Raw genomic sequence first — 20440 nt, 5'->3', positions numbered from 1 at the left:
TGATAAGTCTGTTATATACAAACATGGCAACGGAAGAGAAACCTCCGCAAGATGCAACTCGTCGACTTCAACCTAAGAAACAAACATTAGATGATGCATACGCCGCTCCGGCAAATTTTTTAGAAATTGATGTTCTCAATCCAATTACACATGGTGTTGCACGGAAACGGTATACTGACTACGAAGTTAGAATGAGGGTAAGTTTTTCAATACCGTGTGTTTTTACCTCTTGCTCAAGTTAACCGTTAATTTAATATTATGCCTTTAGGCCTAATAGTAATATAGTAACAATGCTAGTCCAGTTGTAGGGCGCCCACCCTTCCTGCTGTTTGTTTAGGTGGGTTTTAGCGGTAAGGTTTGTCTAACATTAGTATTTTTGCTGTTTATACAAATTGTAGTATGAGTGTAATAGACCCGGAGATACCGAGATTTAATCTACCGACTCTGACCAAAAGCTTGACTGTATTTTTCTTACGTAAAATTGCCAGCTGATATCAAATCTGTAAGTCTTAAGATGGGTTTTCGAAAAGGCTTCAAATTCGACGTTGAAGTAGGGTACTGTCATATCCCAACTCGTCTGAAAAATATCCATTTCTCTTCTAACACCAAAAATCCAAAGAAAGTTTGTAGATTTATACAAATGGTATTTCTTTTTTCTGAAAGACACAATGAATAGCTACAAAATAAATCAATTTGCAATAAAATCATTTGGGTATTATGGTAGTGGAGGAGGGTTAAGTCTCATTTTTATGTCTTGCTTTAGTTTCAGGATTTTTTTAAATTTTACAAAATCATTCATAATAGTTTTCCAAATTTTTTTTTGCCTGGGGTATTAAATGAATACTCACTGTAAAGCAGAATTTTAGCAGAATTGCACAATCTTAGAACGTTTATTTTCATAAAATGCTCCAAAACAATTTTTCTAATATATACTACCGTATTTTTCGGTGTATATGACACAATTTTTACCCCAAAATTTAATGTCAAAATCTGTTTGTGTCCTACACACCAAAGGTATGAATAATATATATGTACATATACGATATACACAAGCCATGTGTAAATATATTTAAATAGGCATGCATAGTTTAGTTCAATTGAATGTGTTATTTATAACAATAGTATTTTTTTTTCTTTTAAAAACATAACTATTTATAATGCTCCCTAAATAATAATAAAAAAAAAATTACAGTGAAAGCAATGAAGATTTTGTTGGTTTTAAACCAAACTAAATAACAGTAAACAGTATTTTGCAGTATTTTCTTATTTTGATGGTTTGAGCTCTTTTGTGTTTAGAACAATATATACTAATTTTTAAAGTATCAAATTGAATTTTTGTTCAATAAAAATCTTTCAAGTGCAACTGTAGCTTTTTTTTCCCAAAAACTTTGTCATCAAGATAAGTGTGTGTCTTATGTTCCGAAAAATACGATAATAGACTAAACTGTAATAATACTGAAGCAGTGCCACTACAATGTCTTTACACAGTAAACTTGTGTTACAAATTACACAGCTTCACAACTTGTCTTAGCATTGTTTAGGTGTCACAAAAGTTTTCAATTCCAAATTCTGTTTAGTTTTGAAATAAAATATCCCAGTGTTAATACATTCAAATGCAATAGAACATAACCACTTAAAAAGACAATTTAGTACTATTGCTATTTAATTCTCTCATGATATTCTAAAGCACCGAGGGCCAAACAGGGAAAAAAGTTGGTATTAGAAAAGACTCAATTATTCAAGTACTTTTGGAGAGTGAATTTTTCTTTTGCCATTTCTATTGATAAAAAATAATAAGGAAAAATCACAATGATAATATTTTGATTACTAGATAATTGGAAACACTTATTTTGATTATTTTTATAATATTAATCAATTTAATCATAATTTTGATTAATGGATAGTTGGAATAATCAAAAACTAGTTGATTATTTCAGTTACATTAATTAACTTAATCATAATTTTGATTAATTGATTATTTTATGTGATACTATTTGATGTAATCAATAATAATAGGTAATGGATTATATCCAATTTTATCACTTAGCTCTAGTGATGATTCTTCAGGCAGACCAGTATTGATGGTGATCCAGTTTTATTGGTAGACATGTGAAAAATATGCTCTTAGAATTTCTTGATGTTTTAGGGCTCAAGTTAATATTCTCATGATTCCTGATAAATATTTCAATTAATTTCAAGAATAAAATAGATAACTTGGATTAATTTGCTTTTTGCATATGTATAATTTTGTACTAAAATACTATTACTAGGCTAAGCTTAGTTAATTTTTTTATTGCTACTATAGTTGCATCTTTACTTTTAATGTCGAGTAGCGATGAGTAGTAGTTGTTTATCTCCAGTTCTTTATGTTAAATCTATAATCTTCTCTTCCTTACATTATAAAAAAAGGATAGAAAAAAGATGTAACTGCAATTTCTTCACGATAGTCTACAAACTCTTATCAAAAATTGTAATTTTCCCACACAGGTTAGTAAAACTAAATGATCATTAGGCCTACTTTAAGTTTAAACTAGGCCTAAGTCTTTTCTAGAATAAATACTGAACTACAGTAGGAAATCATAGTAATGAGTTAATTGGAATAGTTGATGATACAAAATATATGTACAAGAGCAGATGTATTAACATAAACAGAAGAATAATAAAAGGAAAAAAGGTGGAGAAAGAAGGAAAGATAAGAGAAGAAAAAAAAGGAAAAAGTTAAGTATCTTATAATCTACAAGTTGTTGTGAGAAATTTTCTTGGTACTATTAATAAGAACTAATCTGACACATCATTAGATATGGATTTAATTACATAGTTATAAACTGCTAAGTTATATCCATAAATACAAATGTGCCATGTGTTTAGGTACATTGCAGAGTTATCAAGAATGTAGGTTTCATACATTTTATCAGTGCAGAGTTAGTTTGTATTCAGATATATAGACATAAATACAATGGTGTCTTAAATTTGCCCATACTACTACTGACTTTATTTTTTTAGCTAACTTTCTGTCTGTCACCTTATCAATAACCTTTAACATGCTAATTTTACCAAGTTGAACCCTTTCTATTATTTAGGTAAAAGTAGCTTCAAAAACATTTAACAGATTAGTAAGGCAAGGTTTACCTTTAGTGAATACGTATTGGTTTTCTCTTCTGTGTATCTTATTTCATGAAATTATTTTGTAAAGCTTCTTTAGTCAGGCTTTTTAGAAACTCTACCACTAGAGAGTAAGACTAACTGGATTTTAATTCTCTGAGCATCGCTTGCCAATCCTTTTGATAATAAACATCAATAATGTGCCATGTGTTTAGGTACATTGCAGAGTTATCAAGAATGTAGGTTTCGTACAGTTTATCAGTGCAGAGTTAGTTTGTATTCAATTATATAGACATAAATACAATGGTGTCTTAAATTTGCCCATACTACTACTGACTTTAGTACTACTGTTTTATGTTGTTGTTTGTTTGTGATTGAAGGGTGCTCAATACTTGGCCTTGTTTGAGTTGGATGGGGATATTGTAATGATCAGGTTTGGGGTTATTTGTTTTCATCTTGAGTTATAGTAACTTAATTGATAGAACACTGGCCTTAGAAGTGAAAGTCCTGGGTCAAGGTGCAGTAGATATCTTAAAATTTCCTAATTCATTAAAATAAGTATCTTTGTATGTACTTACTAGCATATAGCCCATCAAAAATAACAGGGCAAGTACTACCACCCCCAACCCATAGTATACTCTAACCTTGACCAACAATGAGGCAGAAAAGTGCAGTCAAGGCAGTCAAATATTGGTAAATTCCTTTGTGAGCCAATCAAAATTAAGATCATTTATGAAATGAATTTGTGGCATATTCATAGAGTAGTTATTGGTAAAAATCAGTTAGATTAACAGCTTCTAATATATAGAATAGCCAGTGCATTTTGATAACACTACATTCCAACATTGGTTTTTCTGTGATGTTGCTTAACAACAAAAGTATAACCTAATATGTTGTCAGTCTATGTACTAAAAATAAAAAATGAAATGTATAGGTAACTAAACTTGGAAAAACATTTGTTGATTTCTTAATTTTTACTTTCATGATAAATTTTATGCACTGGGCTCTAGGCTAGGTGATCCCACACAACATCTTTACTTTAGGCTTATTATATCAACACTCACTACACGTTTAAGATTTAATGGCACCTCCTCCCCTTGCACCTCATCCCTAAAATCCTAATGAGCAGAGAGTGATCAAACTATTCTATCTGGATAAATGTATTTTAGCTTTTATGACTCCTCCTATTTTGAGAAATCCAGCGTGATACACATTGGCTTTTATATAGGTTAGATAATATAGTGTACTTTTAAGTTCAATAATAAACACAATAAAACAACTAGATTTTTAGATGTTCTTTTTTCTTCTTATACTAAAACTTTGAATTATCTGTAAAAAGTTAGTACTTGATAAAACAACATCTTAGTTCAGTCAAATGGATTCTAAGACTGCTTCTTCATCATAATGTTCGTATTTGTTTCTCACTGCCCTCTTTCTTGACACTGTTCCTAACCTTCTTGGTTTATTACTTTCAGTAACTACCTTTATTGGATGAATACTTTGGTAGGGCTACCTTTGGGATTTTTGCATCAGTTGAAGCTCACATAACTTTTCAATCACATGATCTGTTTCATGCTTTAATCAAACATGCAAGAACACTTTGATGATCATTATGACATATGAAATTGATGTAGACTATAGTGATGTCACATACTAAATTAAACTCCTCAAGACTCAAACCCTTCAAATGTTATGCAGGATTTGAATAGGTATGCACATTGTGGACTCTGATGGTAACTTGCTTGTATTCTTTTTGATGCTTTTCTTCATCAATTTTTCCTCATCTTTGGTAAGTGGAGCTGTTTCCTAGTTACTGTTATATGATGGTAATTTCTTGCTTGGGATCAGACAGTGCTGATTGTGGCAGAGGTTGATTGTTGTGATGTTTATATTATCATGATGTGTGTGTGTGTATATATATTGTTATTATTATTGAATATGAAATTTGTTAGAAGTCATTCTAATTGTTGATACTTGTTAATTGGTGACTGTGTTACAGTTTATTGTACTTTTACCCTGCTTAACTGTTACAAGCATTGTGCTTCTCAAAGTAACAAGCTTGAGAAATTGAAAGGTCCATTTATTTGTTTCGTGGAATAAATCCCTAGAATTATCTTGATACTAAAATATACCTGTGTAATGCTACTAATAGTAATTAAGTAGTCTCATATTAATCTTGAATTTTTTATTGTTCAATATGGAGATAAAGAATTTGAGCATTTGTTTAGGAAGAAGAATTAAGGTTTATTGTTTGCTTATATACATAAATTAAAAAGATGACTGTAGTGGAGGGTATTCACCCTGAGAATTGAGTGATTATGAGTTCTATGAAGTTGCTTAAAAGGTGTTGGCTACCTTTATGCAGTCTTCTGAGTTACCAGATGATTGTCCTCTATTACCATGTTACAGTATGCCGGAACATAAGGATGTGTATTTGGACAGCTTATTCCCTCCCCCTGCTTATGCCTCACTGTTGCTTTTGCATATTGATGGAGGTGCCCAGGCTTCTTCTCCCTTTGTCGGCTTAATAATTCAGGTATGTTGTATTTTACCCTTTGATTCTTTACCTGCCCATCTCAGTGTTGGGCCAATGGGCTAGTATTTAGTGTTTTAACTTCCTCACTGGATTTTGGGATTCATGCAAATCATTTTAGTGACTAGTTACGTTCAGTGGGTCAGTATGCCTTTGTACTCTGGTAGACCATGCTTTGGCATATTACCATTCTAAATTTCTCTACTCAGACTCACACCTTTTCCTCTTGCTTATCCCTTTTGGGGTGTGGACTCCAATACTTCAATCACTTTTTTTCTGAGCCTTAGTGTTCCTGTTTTCCACTGTGGCATGCCTCTCCTCGTCCAACCTTTTCTTGGTGACATGGCTCCTCTGTGGATTGGACCTTTTTTGGGGTCTGGGTCCCCTTTTTGTCACTGGTATGTTTGCCTCCCTTCTCATTGTGTGATTTAAGCATGGCCCCTTTTCTGTACCAGGGTTTTTTTGGGGGCATTCTCAGAGTTTTAGTTACCAGAGTTGAGTTGGCATGGTTACATACCTTCCTTTCCTCTTATGCCTCCTGTTTGTCCCAACTCCCTCCTGTTCCTGTATCTCACCCTCCTACTTCCTCTCCTTTCAGGTTCCAACCTCTTGAATTCCTGTGGTACACTGTCAATGCTTGTGGCACCCTTCTGGGGGCAACCTGACGGTCTCTGAGACTATGTAGTAGGTTTAGAATCTATGGAAGCTGGGCCCCTCCACTTTGCCCATATCTGGTAGCCCTTCACCATGGACCCTTTGATTTTGCAGGTTGCCTGAGAGGGACTGGTCCTCTGTTTCGGTTCTCCTCCTATGTTGTCCCACATTCCAATTTTCTTCCCTCCTACTTGGGATCCTGTTTACTGCCAGTGTCTTTCAGTGGTGGTAATGGACCTGCTTCACGAGTGTACCATTAACCAGGGATTTCCTCTTGTCTGGGTTTTTATTCTCATCTGTTTGTTGTCCACAAGAAGTCTGTGAATTGGGGCCCTTTCATAGAGCTATCAGCTCTGAACCACTTCTTGGTCTACGGAATATGATGATAGATGGTTAGGTGGTCTCCCTTTACTTTCTCATCTGCCCTGTATCCTGATTTTACCATTGTTTTATGTTTTTCAGTTTCAGGCCTTTCCATTCGGGATTGCCTTGGCACCCTATGTTTTTTATCAGGTGATAAGTGCATTTGCCCATCTTCATCCTTCCTGTGACATTTGTTTCCTCTGTTACATGGATTAATGGCTAATTCAAGCTCCCTTGCAGGCTACTTTTGCCCTTTATACTCAGTTTCTCCTATGAGAAGCTGCTCGACTTGGTTGGTTGGTGGGGTGGAGAAATCTTTCCTCACCCCCATGCAATACTTCATTCTTTGTGGTGTATTGTTCAATTCTCTCATCATTGGGCCCAACCTTCTCCCCTTCATTTCTGGTTTATGGAGCTACTGGTTCTCAACCTATCCTCCTCTCCTTCTCCCATTGCACTAGAGGTTCTATCTCTTTTGGGGATATGGGCTTTAATGGAAGCCTTCATCCTTCTTTGTCGTGCTCACATGCATCCTCTTCAGTTGGCTTTGCTAGACCAGTGGAGCCTTGTTTGGGATCCTTTGGATGCCCCTCTCCTCCTTCCTTAAAGACCAACTTCACCTGGTAGTTGAATTGAGCTAACACCACTATGGGTGTTCTTTTTCTCCTCATCTGGAATGTTACCTCTTTACAGATGACCCTCTTTCTGTTTGGAATGCTTATCTGAATAATTGGAAGGTCTCAGGGTGGTGGACTCTATCAGAGTCCTCTCTCCTTATCCTCACAGTTTGAAGGACATTAGTTCAATTTCCTCTGGCTCTTCAGGGCCTGTTGGTGAGGGTTCTTTCCATCATCTCGACTGTGATCTGATACATCTCCAGGCAAAGGTACTGTTGCTTGAGATATCCATGTTTTTTGACACTGGGCCAACAGTTTTCATATTCTTTTGATAGCTTGTTATTTTCGGGGTGCCCTCAGTCAGGATTGGACCTGTAAGTGGAGTCACCTTCTCTTCTGCTCCCTCTTTTCCCAACCCTTTTATATCAGCCCTACTCCTGCATGCATCATATTTTCATTCCCACACTCCGACTTCATGCGTGACTTTTGTCTGGTCCTGGCCAGGTGGGCTGGATTTTTTCAATGCGTGGCATTCTTGTTTTCCCATTTCTTAACTGGCTTTTCAGCAGGAGCCTCTCAATCTCCTCAGTCTTGGGCTATCTCACTGCCTTGTCAGCCATGTTGAGTTTTCAGCGATATGCCCGTGTCTTTCATTCACCTGTAAATTCCTTTTTGTTTCTTTTTCTCCACCCCACCCATCCCCCTCACCCTGCCTCTCTCTCAGATTGGAACCTCAATGTAGCCCTCCATGCTCATACCCTTCCTCCCTTTAAACCATTGTCCACCTGTTACTTCTATCACCTCTCCTTCAAGACTTTTTTTCCTCCTCCTGTTGGCATATGGGCGTGGTCCATTGTTGTGTTTACTAGTCCACTACACGTTATTTTGCTGTTTTTATATATTGTCTGTTTTTCCAACTCTTCCATCTCCCTTCCTTCCTTATCACACCTTTATGACTGTCTGACCTTAGTCATTTCCTCTGCATGGTTAGGGTTCTCTGCTGTTACGTGGTGTGCACTGATTTCTTCTGTTTTCTCATACCCACTTGTTTATTCCTTCGTATCCTTTCTTGTCCCATTTACATTTCTCCTACTACCTTTATGTGTTAGATTTGCCTTGTGTATTTTTCCCTTTCATCAGATGTTTGTCATCTTTTTTTTTTATACTCTTCATATCATATATGTCACCTTTCCTTTTCCTTGGCTGCTCATTACCATCATCCGTTGGAGGACGTCATTCATGACAGTATATGGACCACTCGTCATACAGCCACTCTTCATTATCTTAACCACCTGGCCTTTTCCTGTTCTACTGATTTTTATCTTTCTCTCATTGCCATTTTGAGCTCCATGATTTCTCTATGTGTAGGTAAGTGCTTGTTTTTGTATGCAGGGGCCTTTTTCATGTCTTAGGATACCGCTTTGTGGTGAATGTTGCCTGACCAGGTATAGTTATTTTTAAATCTGCACTGTGTGTCATATATGCCCACAGTTGAGGTGAGGTGTTTCACAAGACCACTTGTAAGTATGCATAGCAGTAATTTGCTTCAGAAAGATGTTCGTCCTGTACTGTACACTCATGGATTAACATAAGTAAAGCATACAGGTATTACTGCCCATCCCAGATGGTCCATGTATTGTGGGTCATAGGATTGGCCTGCTTTTTAAATTATGGTATCATGTTCACCCATTTCACTGCCTCCAGTGCATCATTCCTCTGGACTCTCCAACATGCTGTTTATCTGATTCATCTAGTAGAGTGTGGAAGTCCTTGCCACTTACCAGTTCCTAGCCACTGGGATGGTGGATCATGGGGGGCTTCATCTTGAGTGGAGAGTAGGGCAGTGGTGTTCTGCCAGTGTAGATGGCATTGATGCACATCCTACTGCAGACCTGATGTACAATTCAGATTCCACCGGGTGTTGGATGATGGATTCTGCTAACATGCAGTTTTCCATATGACTGAGGCACCCTCCTGCCTACTGTGACCCAGATGTTGGTTCCTGGCAAATATAGTGGTGGTTATGGTGGATTTGCACACATGATGATGCGAATCCATGGTATGGAGGTTCATCTTCTTTACCAGTTCCAGTATCAGATGTGAGAGGTAGAGGACCTGCTTTCTACCATGGGCTGGATATCACTATTACGGTTTGCCTAGTGTTGGTTGAGGTCAATCTCCCATTTATATTTCGACATGCCCTAGCAACCCTATGCCTTGGGGTCCCTTAACTTCACACATGTGTGGCCAGGTACCCTCCCCATACTGTGAATGGGACAATATATTCCCAATGCTGTTTGATGATGGACTAGAGATGCACTTCCACTTTGCTGTTCACCTTCCTACCATATCCTGGATATCAGTTATCAGTGGATGTGGTGATGGTCAGATTGGATGTGAACACATCATTAAGATGGGGAGGTCCTACCATTGTTTCTGCTTTATTGCGACAAAATTTTCACATGGTCTTTGGATGCTTTCTAAATGGGTATCATTTTTTCACTGTGCCCTCCACCAACGCACTGTGAGGTTTTAGCTATTTGTGAGTGGAGGTAAGATATTGTATTGGAAGCTAACATTTTCTTATACTGAAATGTATTTTCTGTATATTTTACTAAAAGTACTTTAAAGAAAAATAATGTTATTACTAATTTAAGGCAATTAAAAATGGAATATCCATGCAGATTATTCTTATGCAAATTTACAATTTTTATATGCAATTCCAAAATTATATAAAAATCCTGTGAAATTCAGATTTATTACTAAATCTTTAAATACAGTCATTAAATCTGTTTCCGTAGTACTTAACAATATTCTAGATGTCTTGTTTGAAAAAATAAAAATACATTTTCAAATAATCAGAATATTTATTTTTGGATTATTAAAAATAATGTTCCAGTTTTTGAATGTTTAAATAATTTAAATTCTTCAAAAACTACCAGCTCTATTTTTACATAGGACCTTACTATATTGTATACTAAAATACACCTAAAAGATTTAATCATGGTTTTCAGTTATTTGTTTGATAACTTTATATAATGAAATAACTATACCCAAATTTAAATTTACTAGAATTCAATGTAAAATTGTACTCCATTTCTGTATTTATAAGAGTTATATTGTTTTTAAAGAACAAGTATATAAGCAAACGGTGGGTATTCCAATGGGAACAAACTTCCTTTCAAATATGACCAATCTGTATCTGTTCTTTTATGAAAGCTCATTTATGAAGCAGACTTTAAATCCTAACTTATACATTTACACTCTCTGTTACAAAGATGGTTTAATATCTATAAATAATATGAATTTTGCACCAAACCTAATATATACAACAGAACTTACAATAGAAAAAAGTAATGATAATACTGAGGTCCATGCTAATTATTTAGATTTGGACATTACTTTTATAGAAGGTACAATGAGGTTGGCTATTTTTGATAAAAGAAGGGAACTTGTATTTTCCAGTTCTTGGTCTACCCACAACTAATAGTGTTATTCTGTGTATGAAGTTGAAAGGTATTATTATATCTCAACTCAAACAGTTTTTCATAGTCTATAGTAACTAATTTTTTATGGATAATAATTTATTATTCAAAAATAAACTGAAAGATAATGGTTATAAAGACAGACAATTAAAGAAATACCTTACTTTATCTTTTAATAAATACAAAAATACTTTAGAAACTAAACTATCAATTCAGGAAAATATCTTATAAAAAATAAATAAAATAAAGAGGGAGTTAGTTACTTTAGCTTATAAGTAGCTAATAGTAATTTTTCAAGTAATTTTATTCTGTATAACTGGGATGAAAAGACTAACTTCAAGTAGCTGGGCTTGTCTCGGCATTTCCGTGTTTTTACTTGAATAAATCTTCAGGAGAAAGGGAGGTGGTTGGGAGTTAGAACTATATAAGAACTTTTAATGTAGGGTGTATAGTTCTATATAGTTCTATTCAATATTTTATAGTCCTATTTAATATCTTTTTGTAAAGTTGAAGGTTGGGAGTTTAATTAGTAGAAATATTAGGGTGGCTTTATTTCAATTCATTTCTACTTTAAGAAATTTAAGTGTAACTGCCTTCTCACCACTGGCTTTAGACAGTGAAAGGCAGTAGAAGTTGAGATGTTGTGGGTGTAAGCACTCAGCTTCGTACCCTTATTTGTTTTATTTATTTTTTATTTTCCATGATGGCTTACTAGATTGACATCGATGTTTGGATTTTGTCTGATAGATGGGATATCCCCAATGCATTTAGGTGCTATCACTACAGACATTATCTGTTATGACAATAAGTTGACAACCGGGACCAATAACGATATTACTATGTATGTGTGTGTGTGTGTGTGTGCGTGCGTATATATATATATATATATATATACACACACATTTTTACTCACACTTACTCTCTGACCTTCCCACTTCTGGTGTAGGTTTTGAATGTACTGCCCAGTTTCAAAGTGATTACAGGCCACACGGAAGAGAGGGTGCTAGTGACGATAGGAATTGTGTCGCACTCCTATTGGTGGAGGGTTGTGGCATGATCGTTTGCATGAGAGCATGCACATGCTTCACATGAATACATGTGAGGGTAGGTGAGAGTATCAAGGCTAGTGTTGAGAAAATATTTGTGCATATAGAAGGTAGTATAAATCAAGAAAAGCTATTTGTGAGAGGAGGTAAGTATCTGCTGAAAATACATTTTCAGTGTGGGAAAATGTTAAATTTCATCTTACAGTTTCCCTATTTCAATTGTATAACCTCTAGAACTTCCTAAGTGAATATCAAAAGACTTTTTCAGTAAAACTTTCTCTTGTATTTCTCTACCTTAACACTAACTATATTAAAATCATCAATATATAGTGAAATGAAAAGTTTAAGAATATGAAATAAAATCAAAAATACCTCTCTCTTTTTTTTTTCTTCTAGAATGACTGGAAATTATAACAGACAATTACAATTATGTATCTTAATGGCCTCAGCTTCTAACCTTTACACATCTGCTTCATTTTATTTTTATTGCTTTGCAGTGCCTTTAGTCTCTCACAGTATGTGAAAATAGACAATAGACCATAGCAATAAAGTTTAGGGTAAACAAATGGATCAAGTTAGCACCATTTGACCTCAAATCACATGAATTCCACATTTAACTTTTGTTATCTAATCTAATAAGTTTTTAATTTTTACATTTCAACTAGTTTATTTAAAAAATATAACAATAAATAAAAATATAAATAAAAAAACAAGAACTTTTGGACTTATTTCAGTGTTGTGGCCCTATTTTTACATGGGAACAGGTTTTGAAAAGTACTTTTTTCATACTGTGTTGGTTGTTTACAAAATAATTCATGTTGCTTTCAAATATGCATTTTAGAGCCCAAAAATATATCAGTCATAACTACTATAATTTAACTGGCTTTCTAACTAAACTATATATAGGTTAAAAATTTCTGTTAGCTACTTGGAGCTAAATGACAATGATTGCACACAGTGAATCTCAAGCTTAACTGTCTACTTGGCCACTTAAATGAACTAAACTTATAGTGAATCTTTAAAGAAATAATGTTCTTTCTGTTGGCTATAAACATGTCCAATAGCAACTTTGGAGAGAATTATAGACATGTCTTGAGTGATAGAAATGGATGGGAAGGACATGTCATATGGGTGGAACAAATAGTGATATCTCAATAAAACAAGAAGATCAGCTATTAAAATGTTATATTCTGGCTCTATAATATGTGTATGTGTGTTTGTGATAAGTTGAACATTGAAATCCAAATAAGGAAAGAAAGTCTATAAACAAAAAGTCAAATGTCAAGTGCATTGGGTGACATAGAAGTGAAGATTGAGGACTTATTTGAATATTTCCTTGTGAAGCTAAGAAATTAAAACTTAGTTAATAAAAACTACATTTTTGATGCTAAGCTGATTGACATACATTGGTAATAAAGTAGTTTAATTAAATTTTGAGGGTAACTCAAAAGTAGGTTGTGACATGCAATTTGACCCTGATCAAGCTTATATACATATAGGGTGAGTGAAGAGAATATAATACACAGTTAATTATAGCCAGTACAACTATATATTTAATTGAAGATTCAAGGTTTTTTCTACTTACATATATAGATACTTCATCCTTTTCACAAACTAATTGTTCATTGTACACAAAAAGTTCTCCCCAAGTTTCTGTATGTTGAGAGTATAAATTAACATTTCATAATATAATATAATTTTTAGGGACAACAAGGGACCTATTGGTCCATCTAGGCTTTCCCCTTCTCTAAATCAAACTAAAACTATTAAATAAAAATCAAACCTCAAAGCTATCCCTTATGAATATAAAGCAGATTTAACATATATTTTTGGTACTTAATAGAATTAATTAAAGTAATAACAGTTTTGTTCTTACAGAGTGGTATGTGTATTATTGTTGAAGACATGAGATTTTACTTAGCATATAACCATTTTTTACTTTGTCTTGTCATATATTTTTCAACATTATCTATTAACTTGTCAGATTTATGAAATTGTTTGTATATACTGTATATACTTTTTTAGAGACAATTAGAGCCTTTTATATGGACTTGTAAAAATTATTATGTAGACAAGCCCATTGTTTTGCTACAATAATCTGCTATCATAACTTACATACGAAGTAGTTTGAAAACTTGTATTATTTCACACCTGATTCTGTATTTTTCTTGTCAAAATATTATGGGAATTGAGTTAGTATTATTGCTCAGAAATTGTTGTCTTTCTAATGTGTTTTGGAATTTAAATGTTTTACCTGAACAAGATCACTTGAAAACTGAATATTTATCACCTATCGAAGATGTCATGAGATCTGAATGTGTCACTTAACCAAGGTGCCTTAACAACTAAATGTATCACTTTATCAAGGTACTTGAGAAATTAGATATTTGTCACCTTATTAAAATGGTTTGAGAACTGAAAATGTGCTACCATACTAAGGTGTTTTGAATGTACAAGATCACAGAGCTTTCGATCGTTAAAAACCTAAGGGCACTGTGCTGAAAACCATGACAACATACACAATCTGTAACTTATGGAAAGACTTTTAAACTATTTTTCAAAGTGAGATTTGAATAAATATGATGTTTTCCTGTGATAAGAGTATCAAGGTCAGAAATGTAGTGTGTATCACACTACTTCTCCAGTTTTTCATTCTTTGTAGGTTGTATTGCAGTATGAATCAACTGATATAAAGTTACTAGTATCCTATTACTTTAAAAATATCACTACTTTATATCTGTATTTGTACTGGATCTAATTTCTTTCGTTGCCATCAGTGTTGTTTCAAAGTTCACATAATTTATTTCTTCAGAAATTTTAAAAATTGATTGAAATTTGAATTATTACTAACATTCATTAAAATAAAAATTGTATGCTTTTAATGCCAAGCACACATGGTGGGGGAAAACAAGGATATGTAAAAATATTAATATAGTGTATTGTCTTTTGACTTTATAAACAGATACTAGATCTGAAGAATGTGAATGAAGTTTGATGTAACAGCTCATTTTTTCATGTGTATCATTTACAGTACTTAATAGTAATTTTTAACAGTACTTACAAATCAGATTTGAGTTGTTTTTTTTATATTTCATAATTTTAAAGTAGTAAGTCATCATTAAGTATTTGGTTAGAAATTAAAAATTGGCTTACTTTGATGCTAAAGTTTTCCTGGGGGATTAGCTCTTCTCGAGAAAAAAAAATACATCTAAAAAAAAGTATTAAGAAGGTATCAGAAATGTTGATTCAGTAGTATAAAAAAGAAAAGAAAAACAAACAGAATAAGGTTTAACCGCAGTTAGAGTAAGGTTTATTCTAAATTCTTCTGTATGGTATTCATCATTATTTTTTTTTACAGATATCTTTCTTACAGTGGTAAACAAGTGTGAATTTATATCACTACGTGTAGAACAACTTCTTGTTTCTGTTATTTTTAACTGATTTAAGAGTGATTAAAATAAATGTTTAACAAAATGTGTTGAAGAAAATTATTTATTATGGAATCTTTTTGTTACACAGACAAATTTGCCTGTCTTTAAAATGAAGGAATCAAGTGTAAGAAGACGCTATAGTGACTTTGAGTGGCTGAGGAATGAACTAGAGAGAGACAGCAAGGTAAAAATGCATAAAATTTCATGTTTTTACTTTTATAATTCTATATACATGGAAGTTCTGCTTTGTTAAATTCATATTTATATAGGAGTACTTTAGATTAAAACAGATTTGAATATAAAAATCAGCAAGTCATGTGACAGCCATATTTAATATAAAATCATAGTAGAACAGAATGTATCAAAACTACATTTTGACATTGTTTGGCATTTCTAAGGCAGTCTGGTGCCACAAAAAATTTAATGCTTTTGCATAGTGTATGTAACAGTCCTTTCTAAAACAAAATATTCATCAACTCAGATCATAAATGTGTGTTAATATCGGGGATTTAGAATTTCCCAGGATGGGAATATCCATTATACTTAATGGCATTGGAAAACGAAGGAATGTGTATCAACTTGGGGCACTAGGAACATCCAGAAATAGATCTGCAAAAGTTGAACCCCAGCCGAGGTAAACAAAGTGCAGTATCTTGTAACAGGTTACTGGCTTTCATGAAGGTAAGGCTTCTAGTCTTATTTCCCATTCAACTATCACACCTCAGGCAGCTGGAGAATGAAATGGGTATTTGTGGTAATTCATACAAATATACCATTCAGTTTTCTGGATGCAGCACCTATGGATTTGTGTGTGATTAGACTGTTGAAATCAGTGCTCATAAATCATCATTCTAGATGGATTATTGAAAGTCTACAAGGAAGACTAGTGTGCTTTGGTCATGAAGCCATTTAAGGGAGTTTTTTTACAATGGAAACTACACAGCAGGGTTATTAGAAAATGCACTGTCATTAGATAAAGCATGACCAGATATGGCGACATGGACTGCAACAATATGATGAGGCTCTAAATTTATTTTAACACAATGTAGAAGAGAAGAGTAAGAAAAAATCTTATATTCTAGTTGTTATTTTGAGAGACCAAATAAAGAATGTGGTGCTTAAAAATTCTTTTGTCTTGTGACAAGTATAATCTGTTATAATCATGCTTCACTAGCAAAAGGCATTTATGCCATAATTAACATTATGTACATGAACTAATACTTTCCTCTCTGTAAAGCATGTTCATTTACGAGGAGAATGGACTGATGAGTGAGGGCACTTTAAAGTGATGCATGTATATAATCATGAATATTTTTGTTGATATTGGTATACTACACCTTAATCATATTTTAAAAAACAGCTAATTCTTGAATTTTATTTAAACTATAATAACTTAATCCATAAAAGTGGAATATTTCATTGGCAGAAATGATGTGCGATGTTAATTTCAAAGCTACAGTACATACATGTTAGAAGACTTTTTCAAAAATGCTACTTGTTAGGTCAGTGGGATTTTAATATTTTATAGCTGATGAGTGATCCTGATGAATCAACTGGTCTTATTTTATCTACATACTTGTAATGTGTAAAATACAAGTACTGCACTTGCTTCTAAGAAGGATTTTGTGAATGTGTTGGACCTAAATTTAGTAAAATAATGAAAGGGATTATATGTATTCTTAAAGACTGAAACTGTAACGTGTTTTGTTTTTAGAGTAATATGAGTTATAATATTTAGTTACATATAAAAAAAAATTCATATAATGCTGTTAGGAAAAATATAGAATTTAAAATTTAAAGCTTAACAAAAAATATGCTTCTCTAACAGTATCTGACCTATCCCACAATTATTCATAGACAAACCCCCAATACTTATTAACAATATTTTGCTATTTACTAGCAAAGCATGCATACAGGAAATATCAAATTTTGTGAATATTCTTTCTCAGGAAAATACCGTATTACAGTAACCAAAAGTTTTTGTTGTTAGATTATTTTCTGTGTCCTTTCTTTTCATTTATCACTTCGTTTAGTGTTAGTTACATTTTGGAATATTTTATTCATTACCTTGACATGAATTTGTAACAGGCTAATTCTCGAGTGTAAAAAATACTGCATATAGTTTAGTAATTTGAAAGTTTTATATTTGATTTGCTTTTGACAACTTTTTTTTTTCTGTGTTCCCTCATGGTCTTCTAAACAATTGTGTCAAATGAATTCATAATATAAGGTATTGTTACGAAATTGATGTTTGTGGAAGTAAAAACTAACAGTAAGCATGTAGTGTGATATCAGCATCTTTTTGTAAAAATGGATGTTTAGTATGTTGTGCATGGTCAAAGGTGATATAGAAAATAATTTTATAAGGAACTATTCAGATAAGGTAGACTTTCCTTGTTGAGTTTGAACTCATTCTTTCAACAAAACATGCTCTGCAATGAATGCATAAAGGACATTTGGAAATTTTTAGTTACAAGTTTTGATAACAGTATGAATTCAAACTCAAAAAAGAAAGGCTTTAGTATTTCAGAGGTAAGCACCTGCTTGAAATTCATTTTAATTCTGAAAATGTAACATTTTTTTATTGATGAAAAGACTTGTTTGATTAGGTACATAATCCTAGCATAGGCAGACCTGAATTAGTATCAAACAGACTTATATGCACAGTACCATGTGTTATGATAATTAAACTGTACACTTGAGTAGTAAAAAAAGTTCTGTAGAAAATAGTTTTTGAAAGAATTATTCATTTGTTATGGAAGCCTTCTAACAGTAACATATATGAGGCTAGTCAACAAACAGAAAAAACAGTGTATCGCTCAGTAACTTTGTGTATTCCCAATTTTCAACCATTGATATGGAAAACCACTTTCTACATGTAAAATATTTAAATAAATATTTTAATTGATTTAGAAAATGTGCTTTAAAATACAACATCACCTGCTTGCTTGCACATATGTTTACCATCCTTTTTTCATGTTTTGTTTGTAAATAGCAAACTATGGTGAATAAGTACTGTAGATTTGTGTATGAGTAATAGTGGGATAAGTCAGATACTGCTTAGGACAGTTTTAGTAAATATCAACAAATGATAAATAATGTTATTCCTTATATAGATTGTAGTTCCACCTTTACCAGGCAAAGCTTGGAAAAGGCAACTTCCATTCAGAGGCGATGAAGGGATCTTTGATGAAGAATTCATTGAAGAAAGGAAAAAAGGACTTGAAATGTTTATAAACAAGTAAGATTTATAAAGAACTTTAAATCCTTAAGCAGAAAAGTGCATAGTTTGCTTTAAAATGGCATTGCTAAAAATGATGATGATGCAGCCTAGTTTCAAGTGAATTAAATAGTAAGATCATTAGTGAAATTTCTGTCTTTTAAACAAGAACAATGAGGATGTTCCAGCATCTACTAAACAAATAATCTGATAAGATCACTTAGCAATATATCTTTATTGTTTAGTACCAGAAAGGACATTTTAATAGCTGTACCACTGCCATCTGTGCCAAATATTATGATAATATATCATCAGCTAATATTTCTTTATTTGTCAAACTAACAAATCTATACAATTATCATCATGAACCAAATGTTTTGGCTAAAACCTCTTTGTTGTCATTAGCAGAAGCAAAAACTATGGTAATACTTTTAAATGAATTTCTTTTTGTTATATCTAACAAGTTTTATAATTGTCATCATTTAAACTGTAAATGAATTTGAAATGAACTCTTATAGAGGATGCTTATTTTATTTTGTCCTTTTTTAGAGTTGCTGGTCATCCATTGGCACAGAACGAGCGCTGTCTACATATGTTTCTTCAGGATCCAGAGATTGACAGGAATTACGTGCCAGGCAAGATAAGAAACTCATGAGGGGAAGCCAGCTTATTGAACTAGCTGGTCTATTTAATCATAACACCATATTTGTCTGAAGTGGACAAATCCATGACTTGTTAGGAAATTCCTCTTTGGTTCATCATCCTGTGCTTTCTAACTTTACAGTTGTTGTTGTTAACATTGTTTGCAACTGTCAAAAGTAATGTTGAAGAAATATTTGAATTCTTAACGTGCAAGTCAAGAATTATTCATATTCACACACGTATATATATTTATATATACAGGTTGCCCAGTGGCAATAGATCCTATGAATTAGAAAGTTTATAATTTGCATGCGTGTTCTTAGTCTTGCTTTTTTTGTAAATTTTGTTTAAAGTTTTATAATTGGATTAAAAAACAACAACAAAAGTTTACAAATAAATGCAAGTCCTCACAACAAACAAAAGTTTATATAATTTTATGGTTATGTTTTGTATCTGTGACCTTTAATATATTCCTCCCATTTATTTCCATTATTGTATAATAAAACCATGTGCATAGTCTGTATTTAGAAGAAAAGACAGAAGCTGTTAGTAATTTTTAGAAAACTATACTTCTAATATTTTTACTTTTATTTTTCTTCTCTCAAATCATAATAAGTTGGATTTTAATGCTGTGTGTCAGGTAATAGAAATTTATTTGGAAGGATTTATTTAGAAGAAAAGACAGAAGCTGTTAGTATGTTTTAGAAAAGTAAAGTATAGTTTTAATATTTTACTTTTTTTTCCTGCTCTCAAAGCATAATAAATTGAATTTTAATGCTGTGTATCAGGTAATAGAAATTTGTTTGGTAGAATTTATCTCATTGTCTTAAAAAAGTGTACATTTGCACCCAAAATATCTAAGATAAATAAATTATACATGAGTTTTGCTTATACTATATTGAAATATGGTTTCTTTTTTACAACCTGTTAATTTGACAACTACCAAATTCCATGGTCATTACCTGGAGGTAAGGTCAAGACCAGTGATTAAATATTACTTCAATAAAGAAAGTTGCAAGTTAATGGTTAAAGATCATTACTTAAAGGCTGAAAATCAGAAGCAATGAGAAATGGGCAGGCACACTATGTAAGTACTTAAATAATCAGACTTACTGTCCATAATTTTATTTTTTGGGAAACTAGAAAATTAGTATTGATAAAATTCAACTGATATAGAGGTGGATAAGATACTTTAACTGTATCTAAACATCTTATTTCTCACACTATTAATTTTTCTTGCATATATTTTTTAACTAACTGTTCAAATGAAATTGCATTCACACACTGTACTAAGAGATGATGTTCATTAGAGGTTAGTGTCCAAGTAGTAGAATGATTAATAAAACC

At 32.8% G+C, this 20440-nt stretch overlaps 1 protein-coding gene across 1 annotated transcript; it reads left to right on the top strand.

Moving 5' to 3' along the window:
• LOC106465380 (sorting nexin-3-like) lies at positions 1–19989 on the top strand. The gene is made up of 4 exons (XM_013925606.2): positions 1–197; positions 15320–15415; positions 18348–18472; positions 19001–19989. The coding sequence occupies exons 1-4, from the start codon at positions 24–26 to the stop codon at positions 19104–19106; spliced, it is 501 nt and encodes a 166-aa protein (XP_013781060.1). The 5' UTR covers positions 1–23; the 3' UTR covers positions 19107–19989.
• The last annotated feature ends 451 nt before the right edge of the window (positions 19990–20440 follow it).

The sequence above is a fragment of the Limulus polyphemus genome, unplaced genomic scaffold (genome assembly GCF_000517525.1).
Source record: "Limulus polyphemus unplaced genomic scaffold, Limulus_polyphemus-2.1.2 Scaffold67, whole genome shotgun sequence".
Taxonomy (NCBI): Eukaryota; Metazoa; Arthropoda; class Merostomata; order Xiphosura; family Limulidae; genus Limulus; species Limulus polyphemus.
This window is presented reverse-complemented; position numbering and strand designations above follow the sequence as displayed.